This window comes from Aristolochia californica, unplaced genomic scaffold, assembly GCF_029961685.1.
Source record: "Aristolochia californica isolate CCGP_79_NKW_82.1479 unplaced genomic scaffold, dmAriCali1.0.hap1 SCAF_7, whole genome shotgun sequence".
NCBI lineage: Eukaryota > Viridiplantae > Streptophyta > Magnoliopsida > Piperales > Aristolochiaceae > Aristolochia > Aristolochia californica.
In genome coordinates this window covers 2,007,168-2,026,673 of record NW_027182268.1, presented here as the reverse complement: position 1 = coordinate 2,026,673, position 19,506 = coordinate 2,007,168, and the positions used below count along the sequence as shown (strand labels likewise).

Genomic DNA, 19,506 nt, shown 5'->3' with positions numbered 1-19,506 from the left:
ACGATATCTATTCCAATTGTATTGTAATAATTTCGTAGTCAATAGGCTATTGCATAAATAATTGAATTATAAGCAAGTAATGTTTTTATAGTTAGGTCAAGCCTTGTGTAGGAGAGACCCTCCTCATATCATTTCTCAATTGGACACACTCTCAAAAAGTAAAAAACATGGGTGATAAAATAGGAGTCTAAGGAATCTAGAATCTAGAATTAGGAAACAAAACTTTCTAATTCAAAAAAATTCAGACTTTGTCAAAAAGGAAACTAAACTCACTTAGGGAAAGACTTCTCTTAAGGAAACTAATGTAATGTGAGGTCATAGAAAGGAAAGGTCTTAAGTAGGAAAGATAATCAAGTTGGTAAAATATTGTCTAAGAGTTTGAAAGCAAATAGGAAAATTAACCAACATTAACAACTAAAAAAGTGAAGCAAAAAAAATGGTTAAATTTGGATTTTTGCATGCAATAGAATACCAGTATGACCTTTGATTCTTCCAATGTAGATATCTCTCTCTAAAAAATCAGATTGAGAAATGGTTAATTGGGATAGAAATAAGTCTCATATAGCTTTCTTTTGTGATATAATTATCAATATAACTTCTCATTCATGTTGGTGCAAAATGTTCAAAAAGTTGAGGTCTTCTGTTGCTACTCAAAACTTTTCACTGCTTGACTTTTCCTACTTCAGATGTTGAGTATTATTTTTCACATCAAGCTAAAACACCAACCAAGGAGAGTTATCAGCGAGAGATAATAAGAGGTGTACCAAGTTGAGATTGGTAATGGGGGAGAAGGTTTCCTCATAGTCAACACCATAGCACTGAGTGTAGCCTTTTGCTAAGAGGCGAGCTTTAGGGTGGGCACGAAACCATCTCGATTGTACTTAACAGTGAAGACCATTTACAACCCTCTGGTTATTTCCCGAATGGGAGGGGAACAAGTGTCCAAGTCTAAGTTTCATGTAGAGTTGTCATATCTTCATCCATCACAACTTTCCATCCTGTATGTTGAAGGGCCTCCTAATAAGACAAGAGGAATAAAGGTAGTTGATATGGAGGAAAGGAAGTGATGACAAGATGGTGATAACCAATGAGTTGATAAAAATTTAGAGATGGAGTGAGAGGTAGATGATCATGTATAAGGCCTCAACTCCTTCCGAAGAGAAATTGGTCGAGTATCAAAGGGAGATAAAAAATACAAGGAGAAGAAGGAGAAATTACCTCTGAAGGATCTGGAGACTCCACAAGTGACGTGCTAGCCAATGTTTTAGGGGGGTTAAAAAGATAAATCATCATGACCATGAATTGTTGAGTCTTCGATAATCAGAATAGGCTTAGGAAACTCATTCACATGAGAGAAACTAGGTGGGGCGCCAATTGATGAATAAAAAGACTTCTCTTAAAAAAAGTCACATCTCTGGATACAAACATTTTCTTGAGTAAAGGATTATAACACACGTATACTTTCTGAGTATGAGAGTAGCCCAAAAAATATATTTAATCGCTCTGGGGTCTAATTTTGTCGTATATGGAGATGTGGCATGGATAAAGCTAGTACACCCAAATACTTTCATAGGAAGAGAAAATAGGTCTTTCGTAGGAAAGAGATTGGAGAAGGGTGAGTGATCATTTAGAATTGAAGATGGCAACCTTTTGATTACAGAGCATACAGTAAGGATAATAAAGGGCCAGTAGAAGTGGGGCACATGCATATGTTGAAGAAGGGCCCGAGCAACCTCAAGAAGGTATCTATTTTTTCTTTCAGCCATACCATTTTGCTATAGTGTATAGACACATGATGTTTGATGTATGATTCCATTATTCTGACAAAAAAATTGGAATTCCCTCGACATATATTCTTTTGCATTATCTGACTGAAGAATCTTTAAGGTGGTATTAAGTTGAGTAGAGATCGCAACACAAAAGGATTTGAAAGTAGATAATACCTCCGATCTATTAAAATTTAATATTTCATGATGTATAATCAAAATAAAAGAGGATTAAGGGGTGAGAAGAAGAAGGAGAATCATGGAGATAAGGTTTAAGAGGAGAAGAAGAAGAGTGACAAACTTGGAGAAGGAGAAAGTGGGTGGAGAATTAGGGTTATGGAAGATATCCAAACCCTCCCCCTTAGCCTTTATTTCTTGGATTTATCTTTTAGTTTTTAATTTTGGGTATAATGTAGAAAAGGGTAGTTTAATTGTAATTGGATTCTACTTGTTTCCTCTATTATAAATAGAGACTCATGTAACCAAATTACATCAAGTCGGTGAAGTTTTCTCTTTTTCAAAAATTCAACAACCTTTGTATTGGCCTTTCCTGAAGTTTTTTTTCTTCCTATAAATTCTTCATCGATATCTAGTAATGAAGCTCTCTTCACAAGAGCTATCTTCACTAGTATCATTATTCACATTTGATTTTTCCTTTAAAGCAAGATTCTTCTTTCTAGGTTGATCTTCTTCCTTCTCTTCTGGCTCCACCTCATATATTAGGAGGATAGCTAACAACTCTTCCAAACTCATGGACCTAAAGTTAGGATTCTTAAGAATGGTGGTCTTTCTCATGTCCCATGACTTTCGAAGTGTCTTGAGAAACTTGGCATTGTGTCTATAAAGGAAAATTGCCTCCCCAAGGATGTTCAACTCATTAAAGATATGAGTGAACCTAGAGTTCATGTCAGCTATGGATTCACTCACTTTCATTTTGAATTAATCGTATTGGGCTCCCAAGAGGTTGATCCTATAGTCCTTGACTCTTGTAGTTCCTTCAAGGGTCACTTCCACTTGTCCCAAATTTTTTTTGCTATCTTACAAGTTGAGACCCAATTGAACTCATTTGGAACTAATCCACATATGAGAAGGTTAATGGTCTTGGAGTTTGTTCTAAGCTACTCCTTAATGTTAAAAAGTCAATCGGATATCTTGCAATTAAGGGGTTTATTGGCACAACTTATAATTACTAAGGGGTGTTTAGTTTTTTTATCTTTATCATGTATTAGGTTTTTCCACCCTCATCTATAAATAAAGGCCCAAAGAGGCCGAACTCATCACTTGAGCCCTTCTCCTTGCCATAATCTTCTTTACACTCTCAACTCATGCTCTTTGTCTCCTCTCCTTCTTCTCTTTTTCTTTTTTCCATTGATCATTCCCTTCAAATGGCTGAAGAGTAGATATGGAAGAGTCTTACATGACTTTCATAGTAAGAAGTCTCATATTGCTAAAATTAATATGAAAGAGTCTTACAGGAGTCTCATAAGAGGAGGTCTCATAGAAGAGTCTCAGTTAAAAATATTTTAGTTATGGTAGTCTTTTATTTATGTTTAACTATTCAATTGTTGTAGGACTTATCTTTTAATGTTTAATTTTGGGGTAACCGGGATAAGGATAGTTTAATTGTAGTTGGATTCTACTTGTTTCCTTTATTATAAATAACGGCTTATTGTATTCAAATTACAACAGGTTTATGAAGTATTTCTCTTTTCCAAAAATTCAACACAAACCTACAATTTTCAAGCATGAAACCTTAGAATCTAACATGGTATCAAAACAAGGGTTCTTGGGTTTGAAAATAAGCTGCTCTAAGTCAAGTTATGCCTCTTAGAGGACGTCCAAGTTCAGCTTTGGAGGAGGAAGTTGCTGAAAAACATTCCAGCAATATTCTTAATCAATAGAGGTCTACTCTTCCTTGCCCTCTCTGTTTTTTTCCCAAATATCAGCTTTGAGTCTTTGAAGTTGGACAACGAAAACAAGGGATTTATCTCCCAAAAATTATTTTTTTTTAATAAAGGGCAGCATATGGTCTAATTTAGGGTTATTGAAATCTCTTGCATTAAGACCTTAAATCTTTGCCAAAAATTTATACATACAAAATCAAAAAGTCATTTTAATTGTTGGTTAAGAGTCTTTGTTTTGAAGGCTTAATTGACTCTTGAAGTCCATGAAACCCTGTCCTTTTTATTGTTGGGTTAAGAGTCTTTGTTTTGAAGGCTTAATTGACTCTTGAAGTTCATGAAACCCTAACTTAGGGCTTGCTGAAATTTGTTGATGCAATATTTTCATGGGTTGTTTTCCAGAAAACTTCCCTCATTTAAGTGCTGTTAAACCTCTTGAAAATTCACCCTAGTTCAAATGTGTTGGGTTATAGAAAGGTTGGTTGCATAGGACATCTCAAAGGGTAATATTTTTGGACATGATTACAAGCTATTGGTCTAGTGCTGATCCTTGTTCCTTGTCCTTATAAGTTGATGCTTGATTCAACACCCTCTTGGGCATTAAAAATATAGTCCTTTTTGAATTTTGAAGATGGCCAAAGTTCAAATTCATTTTCCTATTCCTCTTCATATGCTGATTTAAGCAAACATGATCCTTTTAAAAATCACAACTATTTCACTCAAAGGTTTGAGAAACTATTCATCTTGGTCATAATTAGTTAAAATTTTCTTGATTACAAGGGAATTGGCTGATTACTTAACTCTTCCTATCACAAGTGTTTGAAGGATGACACTTTGGTTATGAGTTGGTTGCTAAACGGTATGAAAGAGCCAATTGCAAATAACTTCATGAACTTGGATACTCCCAAAGTTATTTGGGAGACCTATTTTAATCTGTATTAAGTTCCTAACAATCTACAAAGGATTTATGATATTTTCAATGAGATGTATAAGACATAGCAAGGTGAAAATCTCCATGAATACTTTGCAATATTCAAAGGTCTTATACATGAATGGAAAGTTGCTCAGCCATACTCAATTGATATAGCAACTCAAGAAAAACAAAGAGACTCTTATCTTTGCCATTTGTCTTGCAAATTTTAAACCATATTTGAATTTTGCAAAGTCTGAGGTACTTAGCTCTTCAACTACACCTTCTTTTTTATGATATTTGTGTTGTCATGGGTTGGATTCTAGCCAATGGATCTTTAATTCAAATAGAGCCTACAAAAAACTCAGTCACGTTCTCCTACAGAGGGAGGAGTAACAATTATGGTCGAGGAAGCAGAAGAGGTGGTATATTGTATAGGTAGAGGGACAAGTCGTGGTGAATCCACTTATAATACCTCCAATGCTGGATAGAATAGGAAGTGTTCCTATTAGGGTTGAAAAAATATATGGTAGAAAAGTGTTTGAATCTGCACCATAAACCAAAATTTGGTAAGGCTAATCATCTCTATTCGTACTATGGAAACCATCAAAGAAGTCCCTTCAGTTTCTTCAAAAGGGAAAGTTTTTACAAAGGAGGATTATGATATGTTACGAAAGATCGAGACTTTAATGGTTGCATCTCAAAGTACTCCTAAAGCTATGGTTGATATTACTAGTACTTGTTCACTTTTATCATGTTCTAGTTCTTCACCTTGGATTATTGACTTCAAAACCTCTAAATACTTTACTCGTAAAATTAAAAATTTATCCTCATTGTCTTCTTATGCTACAAGTTGATTTGTATTTAAGGTGGATGGACCCCAAACCAAAATTCAAGGTATAGATTACTCTTCTTTTTCACCCAACCTCTTCTTCTCTCTGTCTCCTCTTTTCATTTATGCAATTTCTCATAAGAGCAACATTTATTTGCAATTATTTTTTAATGCTTGACAATGATCGATCAATAAGCCACTTTTGTAACAAAAAAAAATTGGAGTTATAATACTAGAGCAATAAATTTGAGAGGATTGAGAGTTTGGTTGTAAAACCCTAGTATTGATTTAAGCCTTGTTGGAAGAAATGATATAAAACCCAAATCAATGTGATGATGGGGTTCGGTAGAACCTGGTTGAACCGGGCTTCTTATGGAGCTAAAGAGGGGGAGGGGAAAGACTAGTTTGACCTGAACCGGGTTTTACACAATTCGTAAGCTAAACCTAGTTCAACCAATTGGATTGACCGGTTTTCTTCTCTGCCCAACCAACCAGTCTAGCTCTGGTTTTACCATCTCTTGTCCCTTTGAAAGTTGAATTTGCAGACATGAGGGAGGAGGGGGCGAGGCGGAGCCTGCGCCAAAAGAGTAACCTGTTTCTCTGCTGCTCACTCGATCAGCTACCGACATCCTATTCAAATTTCACAGATGTTACCTGTCTTCTTCCGCCTACACCTCTGTCGCAAGTCATAAATGGAGAATAATAAAGCTCGGCTCATGGATTAAACGAGAAAAGAGTTTGTAATCACCACCATGTGCCGGTGCCGTCTCGTAAATATTTAATTGATTACCCGGATTACAACAAACTGCAATAGCTTCAGCTGTGCTAAAAATACAACGAAAAAGAGTACTCAGAAGTCTGAGATGCCTCCTTTTGATGAGCGAAAAAGAAACGAAAGAGTGATGACATCTCTGGCATTGCATAGCCGGAAAACCCAAAACCTCCGCAGTAGGAAGAAGCAGATGTTGACACAGAAACATATATGAATCGGGGAAAACTATAAACGAACATTTATAATCTCATTTTGGGACCAACAATAGAAATTCAACAAAAGAAAGAATTATACACTGTAATTTTCCTCACTTTCTGCCTGTTCAAGCCAAAGAATTGAATAAGTCGCATCGGGAGCGTACCTCTCCCCTGTTTCCGGTCTTTATACCAAAGAAACTCAGCTTTTCCATGGCATGACCGAAAGCCTCAAAGAATGCGGTCTGATTGGCGGCGTAGACCTCCACGTACGGTCTGGTTCTGGGATCTCTGTAGAGAACAGAATCGGAGGAGAGAAGACCCAATCCCCTCGGCAGATTCTGGTAGTAAGAATTATCAAATTTCCCAGGCGACATGACGTCGTTGAAGACGGACATTGTCGGGTCGCGCTTGTATGAGGCGCAGGCCTTCCGCAGAGCGTCGGCGAAGCGGGGGTTGAGAGAAGGATCATGAGATATGCCCCGGCCGTAGTTGTAGATTCTGGAGGTGAATTCCTTGCAATGGGAGAAGCCGATAGTGTGAGCACCGGAGAGCGCGACGAGCTCTTGGACTGTGAAACCCTTCTGAGTGAACATAGAGATCATCTCGGAAAGAGGGGTCGTGGCCTTGGGAAGCTCCCGCTCCGCATGTTCAGCCTTCGAGACCATCCCGTCCTTGCGGCCGAGGTAAACATTGTAGTAGGGGCCGCCGACCATCTTGACAAGATTGCGGGTAACGAGGACGAGGATATCGGCGCAGGAGACGACTCCAGGACAGGCAAGCTCCAGTGCGGCCTTGGCTCTAATGACGACGTCGAAGCCATCACCGGGAAGGGAGAGATTAATGTCGGCATCCCGCTCGGCCTTATTCCTGGCGTTGGAGGAAACTAAAACGGAAGCATCGCAGCCTTCAACAAAACAATCGTGGAAGAAGAGGCGGAGCGCGGCGCCGGCAGTGGTAGGGTTTGCGATCTGCTTGTTGACGACCGTGTCCTGCACTATTTGCTGCATATTGGGACAGCTATCCTTGTAGTATTGGAGATATAGACGCGCATCGGCGACGACACAGAAGAGAAGGAGAAGACCGAGAGAGGCAGCTCTCCTGGGTGCCATTGTACCACCGCGGTCAAGACAGAAGAGAGAGGGGGAAGAAAAAGAAAGAAAAGGAGCCGGACCTGCTTCCTCTTCGGAGATGGGAGCACAGAGGGGGAAAGATAGAGGAAGCAGATCTGAGAGGAGCAGAAATGTTGGAGACCAGAAGGAAGAAAAACACCTTAGGGGAAAAGGAGGGCAGTGGAGGAGAGACATTCACGGGGACTTTCAGTTATTTTTCGGTAAATTTTCTTTAAAAAATTACTCCTGTGTTATTCTCTAATAACTAATCAACTTAATCAATTATCAATAGATTTACAAAAAGCAAAGGTTCTCATTTTTGTATTAAATCCTATTTTAACCGTTGAATATTGGGGTAGGTTATTTACACATTTTGGAGACGCACCTTTCAAATCTAGGCCTTAAAGTATGTCAATTTGAATTTATGTAGAAAGGGGCCAATTCCTTTGGAAGTAGTCGATTCTTGTTTTTTAATTTTTGGTCCTTAAGTGGGATACATACTGGCAATTCCTTTGATACAGTTGACACAAACTTATCAAAGACCTCGAGCTATACAAAAGTGTCAAAGTGTTCTTGAAGAAACACGCTCAGAAAGAAAAAGTGAAACATTAAGGACTAGAGTTTAGGAAGTCATGAAAATCATAAAACTCGGTCTATATCATAGAGTAACCCCAAACCTTCCAAACTTGAGGTACAATGGAAACTTTTGGAGTTTTAGGTCATATTTATATTTTTACATGGTTTTACCAAAGCATAAACACATTAAAAATATGTTAGAGTGACCTAGGATCACTTTTATTCATGCTTTAAAAAATCACTTACTGAACTGACATTGGATTAAATGATCAACATCTACCAATGATCAAACAACCAAAAGTGCACAGGCCAAAAATATAAAGCATTACACATCAATCAAGGTCAATTGATCGATCAACCAAAACATGACCAAATTGTATTGTAAAGCATGATCAATCATCCCTAGTGGATAGATCCATCAATGTGGTCAAGGCAATGTACAATCGTGTCGATTGACCGATCAACCTCTTGACATTGATTGATAATATAAAACATTGACAAGTGGGGACATAAAGCATGATCTATCATAGCTAAGTTATTGATCGATCATACTTTTTATGCACTGTCAGTTGGAATTTTGACTGATCGATCATAATTTGTACATCGTTCAATCAATTTAAGTTATCAAACCCAATGGGAGGATATTGATCGATCATACCATCAATCAATAAGTCATTTTCTAACAAAAATGTAATAATGAATAGACTCTTCATCCCATCCCAAAATGTAAAGGGAAGATCTATTCCAAAATAAGTATGTGACTGGGATAACTTAGATATTGTATGCTAAGGCCTTGGAACTCACTCTTAGTTCCTTAGATGATCAAATAGTCGACCCTTACTTATCTTGTAAATTAGAAAAGGATTTATGGGATAAATCAGAATATGGTTTTTTTAAGAACAAAGAATGTTGCTCTTTACACTCTCGGCACAATATTTCTAGTGAAAACATAGAAATTAATGATCGTATGCACTTATGTTTATATGGAAACACCATCGTAGATCGATATGACACATTAGAGAGTAATAGTGGTGTGGAATTGGACAAGGAGGAATTGATGAGAAAAGGATGAATCCATGTCCTCCTTAGAAAAAGAGAAAAAGAAAAGAAGTTAAGGAGGCAACTCTCAAAATTAGAAAAGGAAATTAATTTATTAAAAATTATCTTTTCCTCAAAGTTGGAAGAGCTTAGAGAAGAAAACATAAGGTTCATCTCAAAATGTCAAAATTTTGAAGTTTATTCTTCAAACATTTTTGAGTTGGGAAAGAAGATGAAAATGTTTGCTCTAGGGTTTTAGAACTTCGAAAAGAAAACAAATTACTAGAAACCCAAAAATATATAGCTGAAAAAAGAGGCCTCAACTGATCCCATACTTTAAATTATTTAACCTTGGGAATAATATTAGATTAAAAAATCAAGTGAGAAAATTGGAATTTAGTTAATGTCCATGAGACTAGAGTAGAAAGAAAATCTAGTTACTCTCAAAAGGAAAATGTGACTAAAGTCACAATATCACATATGCATATTGATTCTTGCTATAAATGTGAAATCATAGGCCATTATGCATTTGAGTCTTCTATGGGAAGACCAAAGCTGAATGTAGTGAAGCAAATTTAGATTCCCAAGGGAAGCCTAATTTGTCTTCCAAAATTGAGACGGTGGGACCCAAGAAAATTTGGGTACCCAAGGTCATGTGATCTTCATGCAAGGAGTGAACTCTCCAAGCCAAGCTATATACTACGTGAAAAATCACCTATGTAGCTTGTGGGACATATATAATTCAAACGTCATAATTTGATGTACATGTCAATTCAAAGATTTATCTTATGGGATTTGGCCTTGAAGACTAACTCAATGATAGTTTTAACATTTAACCTCATACATCAATCCTTGTCTAGTTTATGTATGTAGATTATAGGTGAACTCTCATGTTGCTTTTGATGATAAAAAAACTTCATTGATCTAACAACTTGAAAATCTAATTATTTCAAATACTTCACCTTCAGGAGTAAATGTATCTCAAGGTCTAAGACTTCAAGCCAAACTCACAACCTCAAGCACAATTGAAGAACGTCTCTTGAAGATGCGATAACAAGAAGACTAGAGTTCAAGTGTACTAGTATGTTAAAACTTAGGATTCTATGATGTATAATCAAATTAAAAGAGGATTAAGGATGAGAAAAAGAAGGAGAGTTGGGGAGAGAAGTTTAAGGAGGAGAAGAAGAAAAATGACGAATTTGGAGAAGGAGAAAGAGGCAGGAAAATTAGGGTTGTGGACTTAGTCTAAACCCTCCTCAAGCTATATTTATAGATGTTAAAAGTGTCCATAATATAATTATACCCTTCACCTTAGTAAGAGTGAAAAAGAGGCAAAACTCATAAACTAATTACATCATGGACACTCTGACATATTCATATCTTCCAACACTCCCCCTCAAGCAGGGAGGTAACAACATTGATCCCAACTTGAAATAGATAACATAGATGTGGTAATAATCTTTTCCATCATGGTGTCCCAAAGATAAGTATGACATCGGGCACATACTCTCAAAGGGTAGAAATGGGTGACAAGTCAAAATCAACCTCAAATGATTTCGAATAAATATAGTGATAATAATCACTAAAGTGGATAATGCATGGCATTCACAATATGGTCATAAAAAAGCCAAATGTAACAATTGTTAAGTTGTAGAGCCTAATTAATACCTTACCTTTGGCACAAATTGACCTTCGCGCCACCCCCCTTCTGCCTTTGGGCGGGTCCATAATATATTGATTGTTATGTCATTAAGGATAGTTACGGAATTTCACACTTGTAATATGGGGCACCGTTGTTAGCCTTGACGATCATTATTCATCAGAGGAGCATCATTTGCAGCCGAGAGATATTTGAGAAAAACAACACTTGTAAGTGTGTACGATCTCTCTTGTAAATTATTTCATTTTCATAATGGATTAATGCAGTAACGAAAGACAGGACATAGTCTCACCTTGAAGTGAACCTGTATAAATCTTGTTTGTATTCTCATACCTGCTTTTTCCTTCTTCTATGATTATTATTATTGCCCTCCTTAGTTTGGAATTAGGGCGTTTAATTCCTAACAACAATAAAAGCCTCAAAGGACTTAAAAATATTGTACATCTAAAATGGGCCAACCAAAGCAATGCGCCAAAAGGGTTGGCCAAAGGGGTATGTGTGAGTCAAATAAAGGATGGTATGAGAAAATCTGCCAAATAATAAGAGAGTAATAGGTAATAAGGAAGATAAGATGAAGAGGTCGAGGTCACCATGTGCTTTATTTTCCTAAGTACTTAAAATCCCCAACTTATGAACCAATGCCAACAATAGTCCGTAAATAATGAACTGATTGCCAACAACCGAGGAGTCCTTAAATAATAATGTCTCAATCAAAGAGATACGATAGCAATTACGGTAAAGAGCCAATGTCCAAATAACAAATATTATATATATTGTTATATAGTAACGGATAACTGGTAAATAGTAAAAGTCCTTAAGAGTAATAAGGACACATGAGATAATTTGTAGTAAATCCATTTTTGAATAAGGAAGATGTGCACCAAAAAATAAGTTGGAATCGAGTAATAAGCTACCAATAAGTTGAACCGAGTACTGTTAATCTTCTGAAAAAGAATAATTGAATTGAATGTTTTTGGTTCCAAGAGTAGTTGCAAGGTCTTCTAAAAAACAGAGAAGAGTGAATAGAACTGTAATGGATGCTGCTTCCATGCTTATTGCATCAGTGATAAATCTAGGCACCAAATGAGAGCTAGCCATATTAAACCAACTAATTAGCAACCAATGACATAAGCGTCATGTTTCTGAATATAGTCCACACTTAGCGAAGTAATTACAGAATGAAACCGATTTTGAAAGGCAAGATAAAAAGCCAAAGGCAAAGATTGAGGCTAGATTGGTTATAGTTTGAAAAGATTTCACTAAGTGATAGGCTGAGCAAGGATGCTCACTTCATAAGGGGATAGATACACCCATTCAATTTGATTGGGATGCCCCCCGACTCTGACATGTCTCTTTGGAGGAGGAACATGAAGCACTAGTGCTGCTCCAACATGTTGTTAATATGCTGCAAGGATTTCTCATAAACATAAAAGAAACACACGTTTTAATTTGATCCTAGATCAAAAGCTTCTCACATAGATACTTTTGTAATTTGCAACACTAAATCAAGTAACTACTTTTTTTGGAAGTTGCCATAATTCAGAATAGGAACACTTTTTCTCTTTGATAAATAAATTAAGGAAATTTTCTAAAAATAAGATGATATTCTAAAGATTCTTTCAAGATATTGTTAGTTAACAAACATAAACTTTCCAAGGGTAAATCATGAGATACTTTCTTGATATTGTTGATCAATAACAACAACTCAAAAAGTGAAGCAAAAATTTCAACTTAAATTCAAATATTCACATGCAATTGGATACAAAACCTTTGATTTTTCTAACGTGAATATCTCCTTAAAAATATATCAGATTGATACAAAATTTTCTCCTTAAGAAACTAGACTTAAATACCTTTCATCTAAGTATAACTTCACTTCATAAAATATACTTATTTTGACATAAGTAATCTAATTGATTTCGGACTTTGTAATTTGACTGAATTGAGTAGTCTTTCTTCTTTAGCCAGCTATACCATTGACTCTTCCGAAGAAGAAACTGATTGATTTCGGACTTTGTAATTTTTGCCTCTTCTAATACCATGTTAAAACTTAGGATTCTATGATGAATAATCAAAGTAGAAGAGGATTAAGGGGTGAGAAGAAGGAGAGTTTTGGAGAGAAGGTTTAGGAGGATAATAAGAAGAGTGATGAATTTGGAGAAGGAGAAAGAGGTTGGAGAATTATGGTTGTGGAATTAGTCCAAAACCTCCCCTTTAAGCTATGTTTATAGATGCTAAAAGTACCAATATTATAATTATACACTTCACTCTGGTAAAAGTGAGGCAAAAATCATAAACTAATTACATCAATGACACTCCAACATATTCATATCTTCCAACAAAATATCTAAACTCAGTCACTTATGTATGACAATATTCTAAATTCCCTTTCTTTAACTCCATATTTGAAATTGGAGCTCTAGGTCACAATTTTCACTTAGATATGTTTAGGACTATCATAAACATTATTTAGAACATGATAGAACACTTAGAGCAAATTATTTTCATGCTTTAAAAATCAACATTGTTGAAATGGCATTGGAATGATTGATTAGCCACTAGCAATGATTGAACCTCCAGAATTATGCAAGCCAGAAATATAAAACATGATCGATCAATCAACTATCGATCAATAAAAACATGGTAATTTCATGCTATAATGCATGATCGATTATCCCACTTGGATTGGTCGATCATTTCTGTCCAAGCAAGCAAATTTGACATGGAATGATTGATCATCTCACTTGATTGATCAATAATCGGAAAATACATTGATCGATTATACTTGTATTGCACAACCAGAGGGAATTATGATTGATCAATCATCCACTGATAATGATCGATCAACTCAACTTTTCTCTACCAACGGTAACATATTGATTGATCAATCAATAAGTCACCATCTGATAGAAAAGTAATCATCGATTGATCGATCAATGAAAGTACTAATTTTTGCAAATAGGAAAATAATAACTGGTTTGAGTTAGAGAAGCTATAAATACCCCACCAAACTGTGAGTAGAGAAGAGAATAAACATTTATTGGCAAATACTCAAACCACTATTCTCTATATGTCTAAATTCCCTTGAAAATGCTTTAGAGTGAAAGAGTGAACCTCACACCTTTGAAAAAACTCAAGTATCTTTCATCAATCCTAGCATTCATATAGTCCAAGCTCCTTGATCATTTCACATCGTGCTACAAAGGAGGAGGAAGCTTGAATTTCTCAAGGGGAAGCATATCTCCAAATAAAGGTGTAATTTTTACCCTTATTTTACTTGATTTTGTGAAAGGTTCATCTAGAACCTATTTAATCTAGATAGGAAGGCATAGTTTGAGCTAGAATCTAGTAGCAATCCCTTGGGGAGATTGGTATTGTATATATTGTGTATTGAGCTACACATGACTAAAGAGAGTCATAATCTCTTTTGTAATTCCAGCTATTAGAACTTTTTAAATAGTAGAAAATTCCCAAGAAAGGGTTTTGGGGCGGTGATTACCACTAGGGAAATGTCGATAAAAAAATATTTTTGTCCTTGTGGGGTGTGCCTGTTACATTTTATCTTGACTTGCTTTTGTGCATGATTTTTAGTTACACGCACAACTTGTTTTAAATTTGATAATCTCAATTCAAGTCCTTTTGAGAAGCCACTTGGGTCAATAATTGGTATCAAAATAAGCCAAATACTTAATTGAACTCAAAATTCCCTTGATTTTGGAAAAGATTAAATGACATCTCAAGACAAATTACTCCTTCCCCAAGGACAATATGCCAATCGTCCACCTTTGTTCAATGGAATGAACTATGGATATTGGAAGGTAAGAATGGAGTTCTTCCTTCAATCCATAGATTGGGAATATGGCATGTAACTAAGAATGACCCTTTTGTGCCTGTAAAACATGAAAATGTCCTTTTGGTTGCAAAGGAATTTAATGAGCTAACTAGGGAATACAAAGAACAACTGAAAAACAAACTCCAAGTCCATAAACCTATTGTTATGTGCTTTAGGACCAAACGAGTTCAATAGGGTCTCCACATGTAAGACCGCTAAAAAAATTTGGAAAAAACTTGAGGTCACACATAAAATAACCACTAGAGTTAAAAACTATTGAATTAGCTTATTGATAGCCCAATATAATAAATTCAAAATGAAACCATGTGAGTCAATAGCTGAAATGAACTCATGGTTCACTTATATAATTAATGAGTTGAATATTTTAGGAGAAGAGATTTTCTTATATAGGTAAAACGATAAGCTTCTCAAGGCACTTCCAAGGTCATGAGACATGAGGAAGACAATCGTTTGTGAGATTTCTAACTTTAGAACTATAAGCTTGGAAGAACTACTAGGAAACATTCTCATATATGAGATGGAACCAAAGGATGTTAAGGAAAAGGAACCTAAGAAAAAAAAGCATTGCTTTTAAGGCCAAGATGAGTGCTGAAAGCAACTCTAGTAAAGAAAGCTTAGATTAAGTGAGTTTCATCACTAGACATCTTCAAAGGATTTATAGGAAAAATAATTTCAGAAAAGGCCAATTTACAATATAATGACAAATTTCATAAGAAAATTGATATATACCATATCGATTTTTAGGACTCCATAGATTAGCTTATGGAGGAAAGGAGAGATGGCATACTGGGGAGAAACAGGAGGAGTAAAAAGGTTATGGATTTCTCATTACAGGTGTTATAATATTATAACATTATGTCCCTGATACTCAAACAAATTACATCAATGCCATCTTTATGAGATGACTGTTTTTTTACTATCATGCCATCACTGTGTGGGCCTTCTTTGGTCGTGTGGGCTTGAGCCCATCATCCACCTCTCTTGGATGTGTGGACCTTCTTTGGTCGTATGGGCTTAAACCCATCTTCTAACACACTTGGACGTGTGAGCCTTCCATAGTCGTATAGGCTTAAGGTTATCTTTTAATATATTTTGAGTATAGAAAATCACGACATAGAAGGAACAAATTGTTATGCATGTAATAACATTATTATTTTAGTGTTTCTTTAATTTACTTTATTTTATTTCAGTTTTAGGTCACAAGGGTATTTTTTGAATTATTTATTAATAGGGATATTTTTGGAATATTTTATTAAACCCTAACAAGGTGAACCCTATTTAAGGGGTAAGAGTAATGAGAAAAGGAAGGATTGAAGTATTAAGAATTAGGTTAAATCTAGCGTAAAGAGGCTTAGAGTTCTCCTCAACGAGCTGTAGGGTATCAAGCTTCCCTTTGGCTTGATATTTCGATCTTCGTCTCCCCCATGTCTTCATATTATCCCTACGGTAATGCCTGGAAGACCCGAGATCCTCCCAAAGAATCCTTGTGTCAGATCCAGGACCGTAACAACTGGTATCAGAGCGGGAACACAATGGATTATTCTATATCTCAAGAAGGAACACAAGCTCGCATTGAGAAGGTATACAATTCCACGGACAAACTATGCAAAGAATTTGGAGAAGCACAAGCAATATATGAAATTTTCATGGAATGCTGGACAAGGGCGCCACGCCGCAAAACAGGTCACACGACCTGAATTCTTCGAGCACGACAACGGCACAGAAGACGCAGCAGAAGCTCTCTCGGACGAACAAAAGACTCTCTTGAAAAAGCTCTCCATTCCAAAATCCGACGGCGGAGACACCAGAATTACAAAAACGGAAGGGGCTCACCCTTTTCCAATGGATGTCGTGCGTATCTCTGAACCGAAGCTGCAACAGGGAGGTGATTTCCTAACAGAGGAAATTCCGAATTCATCGGCACCGGAGGATTTGGGGGTGACCACAAATCCGAAATCGGAGGGGAATAGGAAATTCCGTCAGCGTCGTAGGCAAATTTTTCGACGGAATTTCCGTTGGTCTCTGTTCCGGGGGGCTGAGAAACAGAGGTTCTCTATCTCAGCAATGCTCCCAGCAGCGAAGCCCCAACGGGCTTCTCTTCGCCACCGGCGAAGCAAAATAGTTTGTCGGCTCCGTAATCTACTTTTTCGCAAGGGATCTCGGTTCCGGGAGGCTGAGCAACGACGATTCACAAGTTTTCAAGAGCCCTCTGTCTCGGAAACTATCGAGGCGGCGAAGCCCCGACGGGCTGTGATTCACCACCGGAAAATCAGGCGACTCCGTCGGTGTCGGGAGAGAGGGAGGAGACGTCTGTCGTCGGCCTTCGTCGGTGCCGTGAGGAAACGATCCGCCAGCCGCAGAGTTCGGGAGCTGCCGAAGGAAGAAGACAAGTCTCGATTAAATTTTCCTAACTTAAGAAAATTTAATCGGCCCGGTCCGCTGAGTCACACGCTGGACCGGGTTTCCTGAACCGAGTCAACCCAGGTTAACTCGAACTGGCCCAAAAAAAAAAAGTGGGCAAACAGAGGGGGGGTCAAAGCTATCGCGGATGCTACTTCGACACCAGTGGAGACGTCGGCATACAAACCCTACTTCCAAGCTTGAGGACAAGCTCGTCTTCCGAGGGGGGTGTAATGTTATGCACGTTATTCAATAACATTATTATTTTAGTGTTTTCTTTAATTTACTTTATTTTATTTCAGTTTTAGGTCACATGGGTATTTTTGGAATTATTTATTAATAGGATATTTTTGGAATATTTTATTCATAGGGATATTTTTGTAATATTTTATTAAACCCTAATAGGGTGAACCGTATTTAAGGGGTAAGAGTAATGAGAAAAGGAAGGATTGAAGTATTAAGAATTAGGTTAAATCTAGCGTAAAGAGGCTTAGAGTTCTCCTCAACGAGCTCTAGGGTTTTCAAGCTTCCCTTTGGCTTGATCGTTCGTTTTCATCTTCTCCATGTCTTCCTACTACCCCTACGGTAATGCTTGGAAGACCCGTAACCCGTGGCAGACCCCAGATCCTCCCAAAAAATCCTTGTGTTAGATCTGGGACCGTAACAACTGGTATCAGAGCGAGATCACAATGAATTATTCTATATCTTAAGAAGGAACACAAGCTTGCATAGAGAAGGTATACAATTCCGCGAACAAACTATGCAAAGAATTTGGAGAAGCACGAACAATATATGAAATTTTCATGGAATGCTGGACAAGGGAGCCACGCGCTGCCGCAAAACAGGTCACACGACCTGAATTCTCAGAGCACGACAACGACACAGAAGACGCAACAGAAGCTCTCTCGGACGAACAAAAGACTGTCTTGGAAAAGCTCTCCAAACGTCCAAAATCCGACGGCGGAGGCACCGGAATTTCAAAAACGGAAGGGGCTCACCCTTTCCCAATGGACATCGTGCGTATCTCCGAACCGAAGCTGTAGCTGGGAGGTGATTTCCTAACAGAGGAAATTCCGAATTCGTTGGCACTGGAGGATTTGGGGGTGACCGCAAATCCGAAATCTGAGGGGAATAGGAAATTTCATCGGCGCCATAGGCGAAATTTCTGACGGAATTTCCGCTGGTCTCTGTTCCGGGGGGCTGAGAAACAGAGGTTCTCTGTCTCGGCAATGCTCCCAGTGGCAAAGCCCCAACAGGCTTCTCTTCGCCACCGGCGAAGTAGGATAGTTCGTCGGTGCCGTAATCGACTTTTTCTCAAGGGATCTTGGTTCTGGGAGGTTGATCAACGACGATTCACAAGTTTCCGAGAACCCTCTGTCTCGAAAACTATCTAGGCGGCGAAGCCCCGATGGGCTGCGATTCGCCACCGAAAAATCAGGCGACTCCGTTGGTGCCGAGAGAGAGGGAGGAGACGTCTGTCGCCGGCCTTCATCGGTGCCGTGAGGAAAGGATCCGCCGGCCGCAGAGTTCAGGAGCTGCCGATGGAAGAAGACGAGTCCCGATAAAATTTTCCTAACTTGGGAAAATTTAATTGGCCCGGTCCGCTGAGTCGCACACCGGACCAGGGTTCCTAAACCGAGTCAACCCAGGTTAACTCGGACCGGCCCCTTAAAAAAAAAAAGTGGGCAAACAGAGGTGGGGGTCAGAGCTATCGTGGATGCTACTTCGGCACCGGTGGAGACATCGGCATACAGACCCTACTTCCGAGCTTGAGGACAAGCTCGTCTTCCAAGGGGGGTGTAATATTATGTACACAATAACAATATTATTTTAGTGTTTTCTTTAATTTACTTTATTTTATTTCAGTTTTAGGTCACAGGGGTATTTTTGGAATTATTTATTAATAGGGATATTTTTGGAATATTTTATTCATAGGGATACTTTTGTAATATTTTTTTAAACCTTAACAAGGTGAACCCTATTTAAGGGGTAAGAGTAATGAGAAAAGGAAGGATTGAAGTATTAAGAATTAGGTTAAATCTAGTGTAAAGAGGCTTAGAGTTCTCCTCAACGAGCTCTAGGGTTTTCAAGCTTCCCTTTGGCTTGATCGTTCGTTTTTGTCTTCTCCATGTCTTCCTACTACCTCTACAGTAATGCTTGGAAGACCGGTAACCCGTGGCAAACCCTAGATCCTCCCAAAGAATCCTTGTGTCAAATCCAAGACCATAACACAAATGTCCAAAATTAGAAGAAAAAAAACCCCTCGTCAAGCAAAGATCTCAAGAACAAGAAGAAGCAAGTCTTGATCTTGTAAGGGGATGTAATGGAAGAAGAGTTTAGCCACTTGGAAGAAGAAGAAAACGATGTTGGACTCATGGCCATTGAAGACATTGATGATGAGTCTACTATTTTTGAAGAGGTAAGTGACTCAAACTATGAACATGGGCATGAATTACTTCCGGAAAAATCCATTTATAGTCGAAATAAGTATA

General features: G+C 37.7%; 1 protein-coding gene across 1 annotated transcript; it reads right to left on the bottom strand.

The window, feature by feature from the left end:
- Positions 1 to 6,392: 6,392 nt before the first annotated feature.
- LOC137936840 (peroxidase 31-like) lies at positions 6,393 to 7,619 on the bottom strand. Its single transcript, XM_068781750.1, has one exon. It carries the CDS (start codon positions 7,485 to 7,487, stop codon positions 6,504 to 6,506), a length of 984 nt encoding a protein of 327 aa, XP_068637851.1. The 5' UTR covers positions 7,488 to 7,619; the 3' UTR covers positions 6,393 to 6,503.
- Positions 7,620 to 19,506: the final 11,887 nt, after the last annotated feature.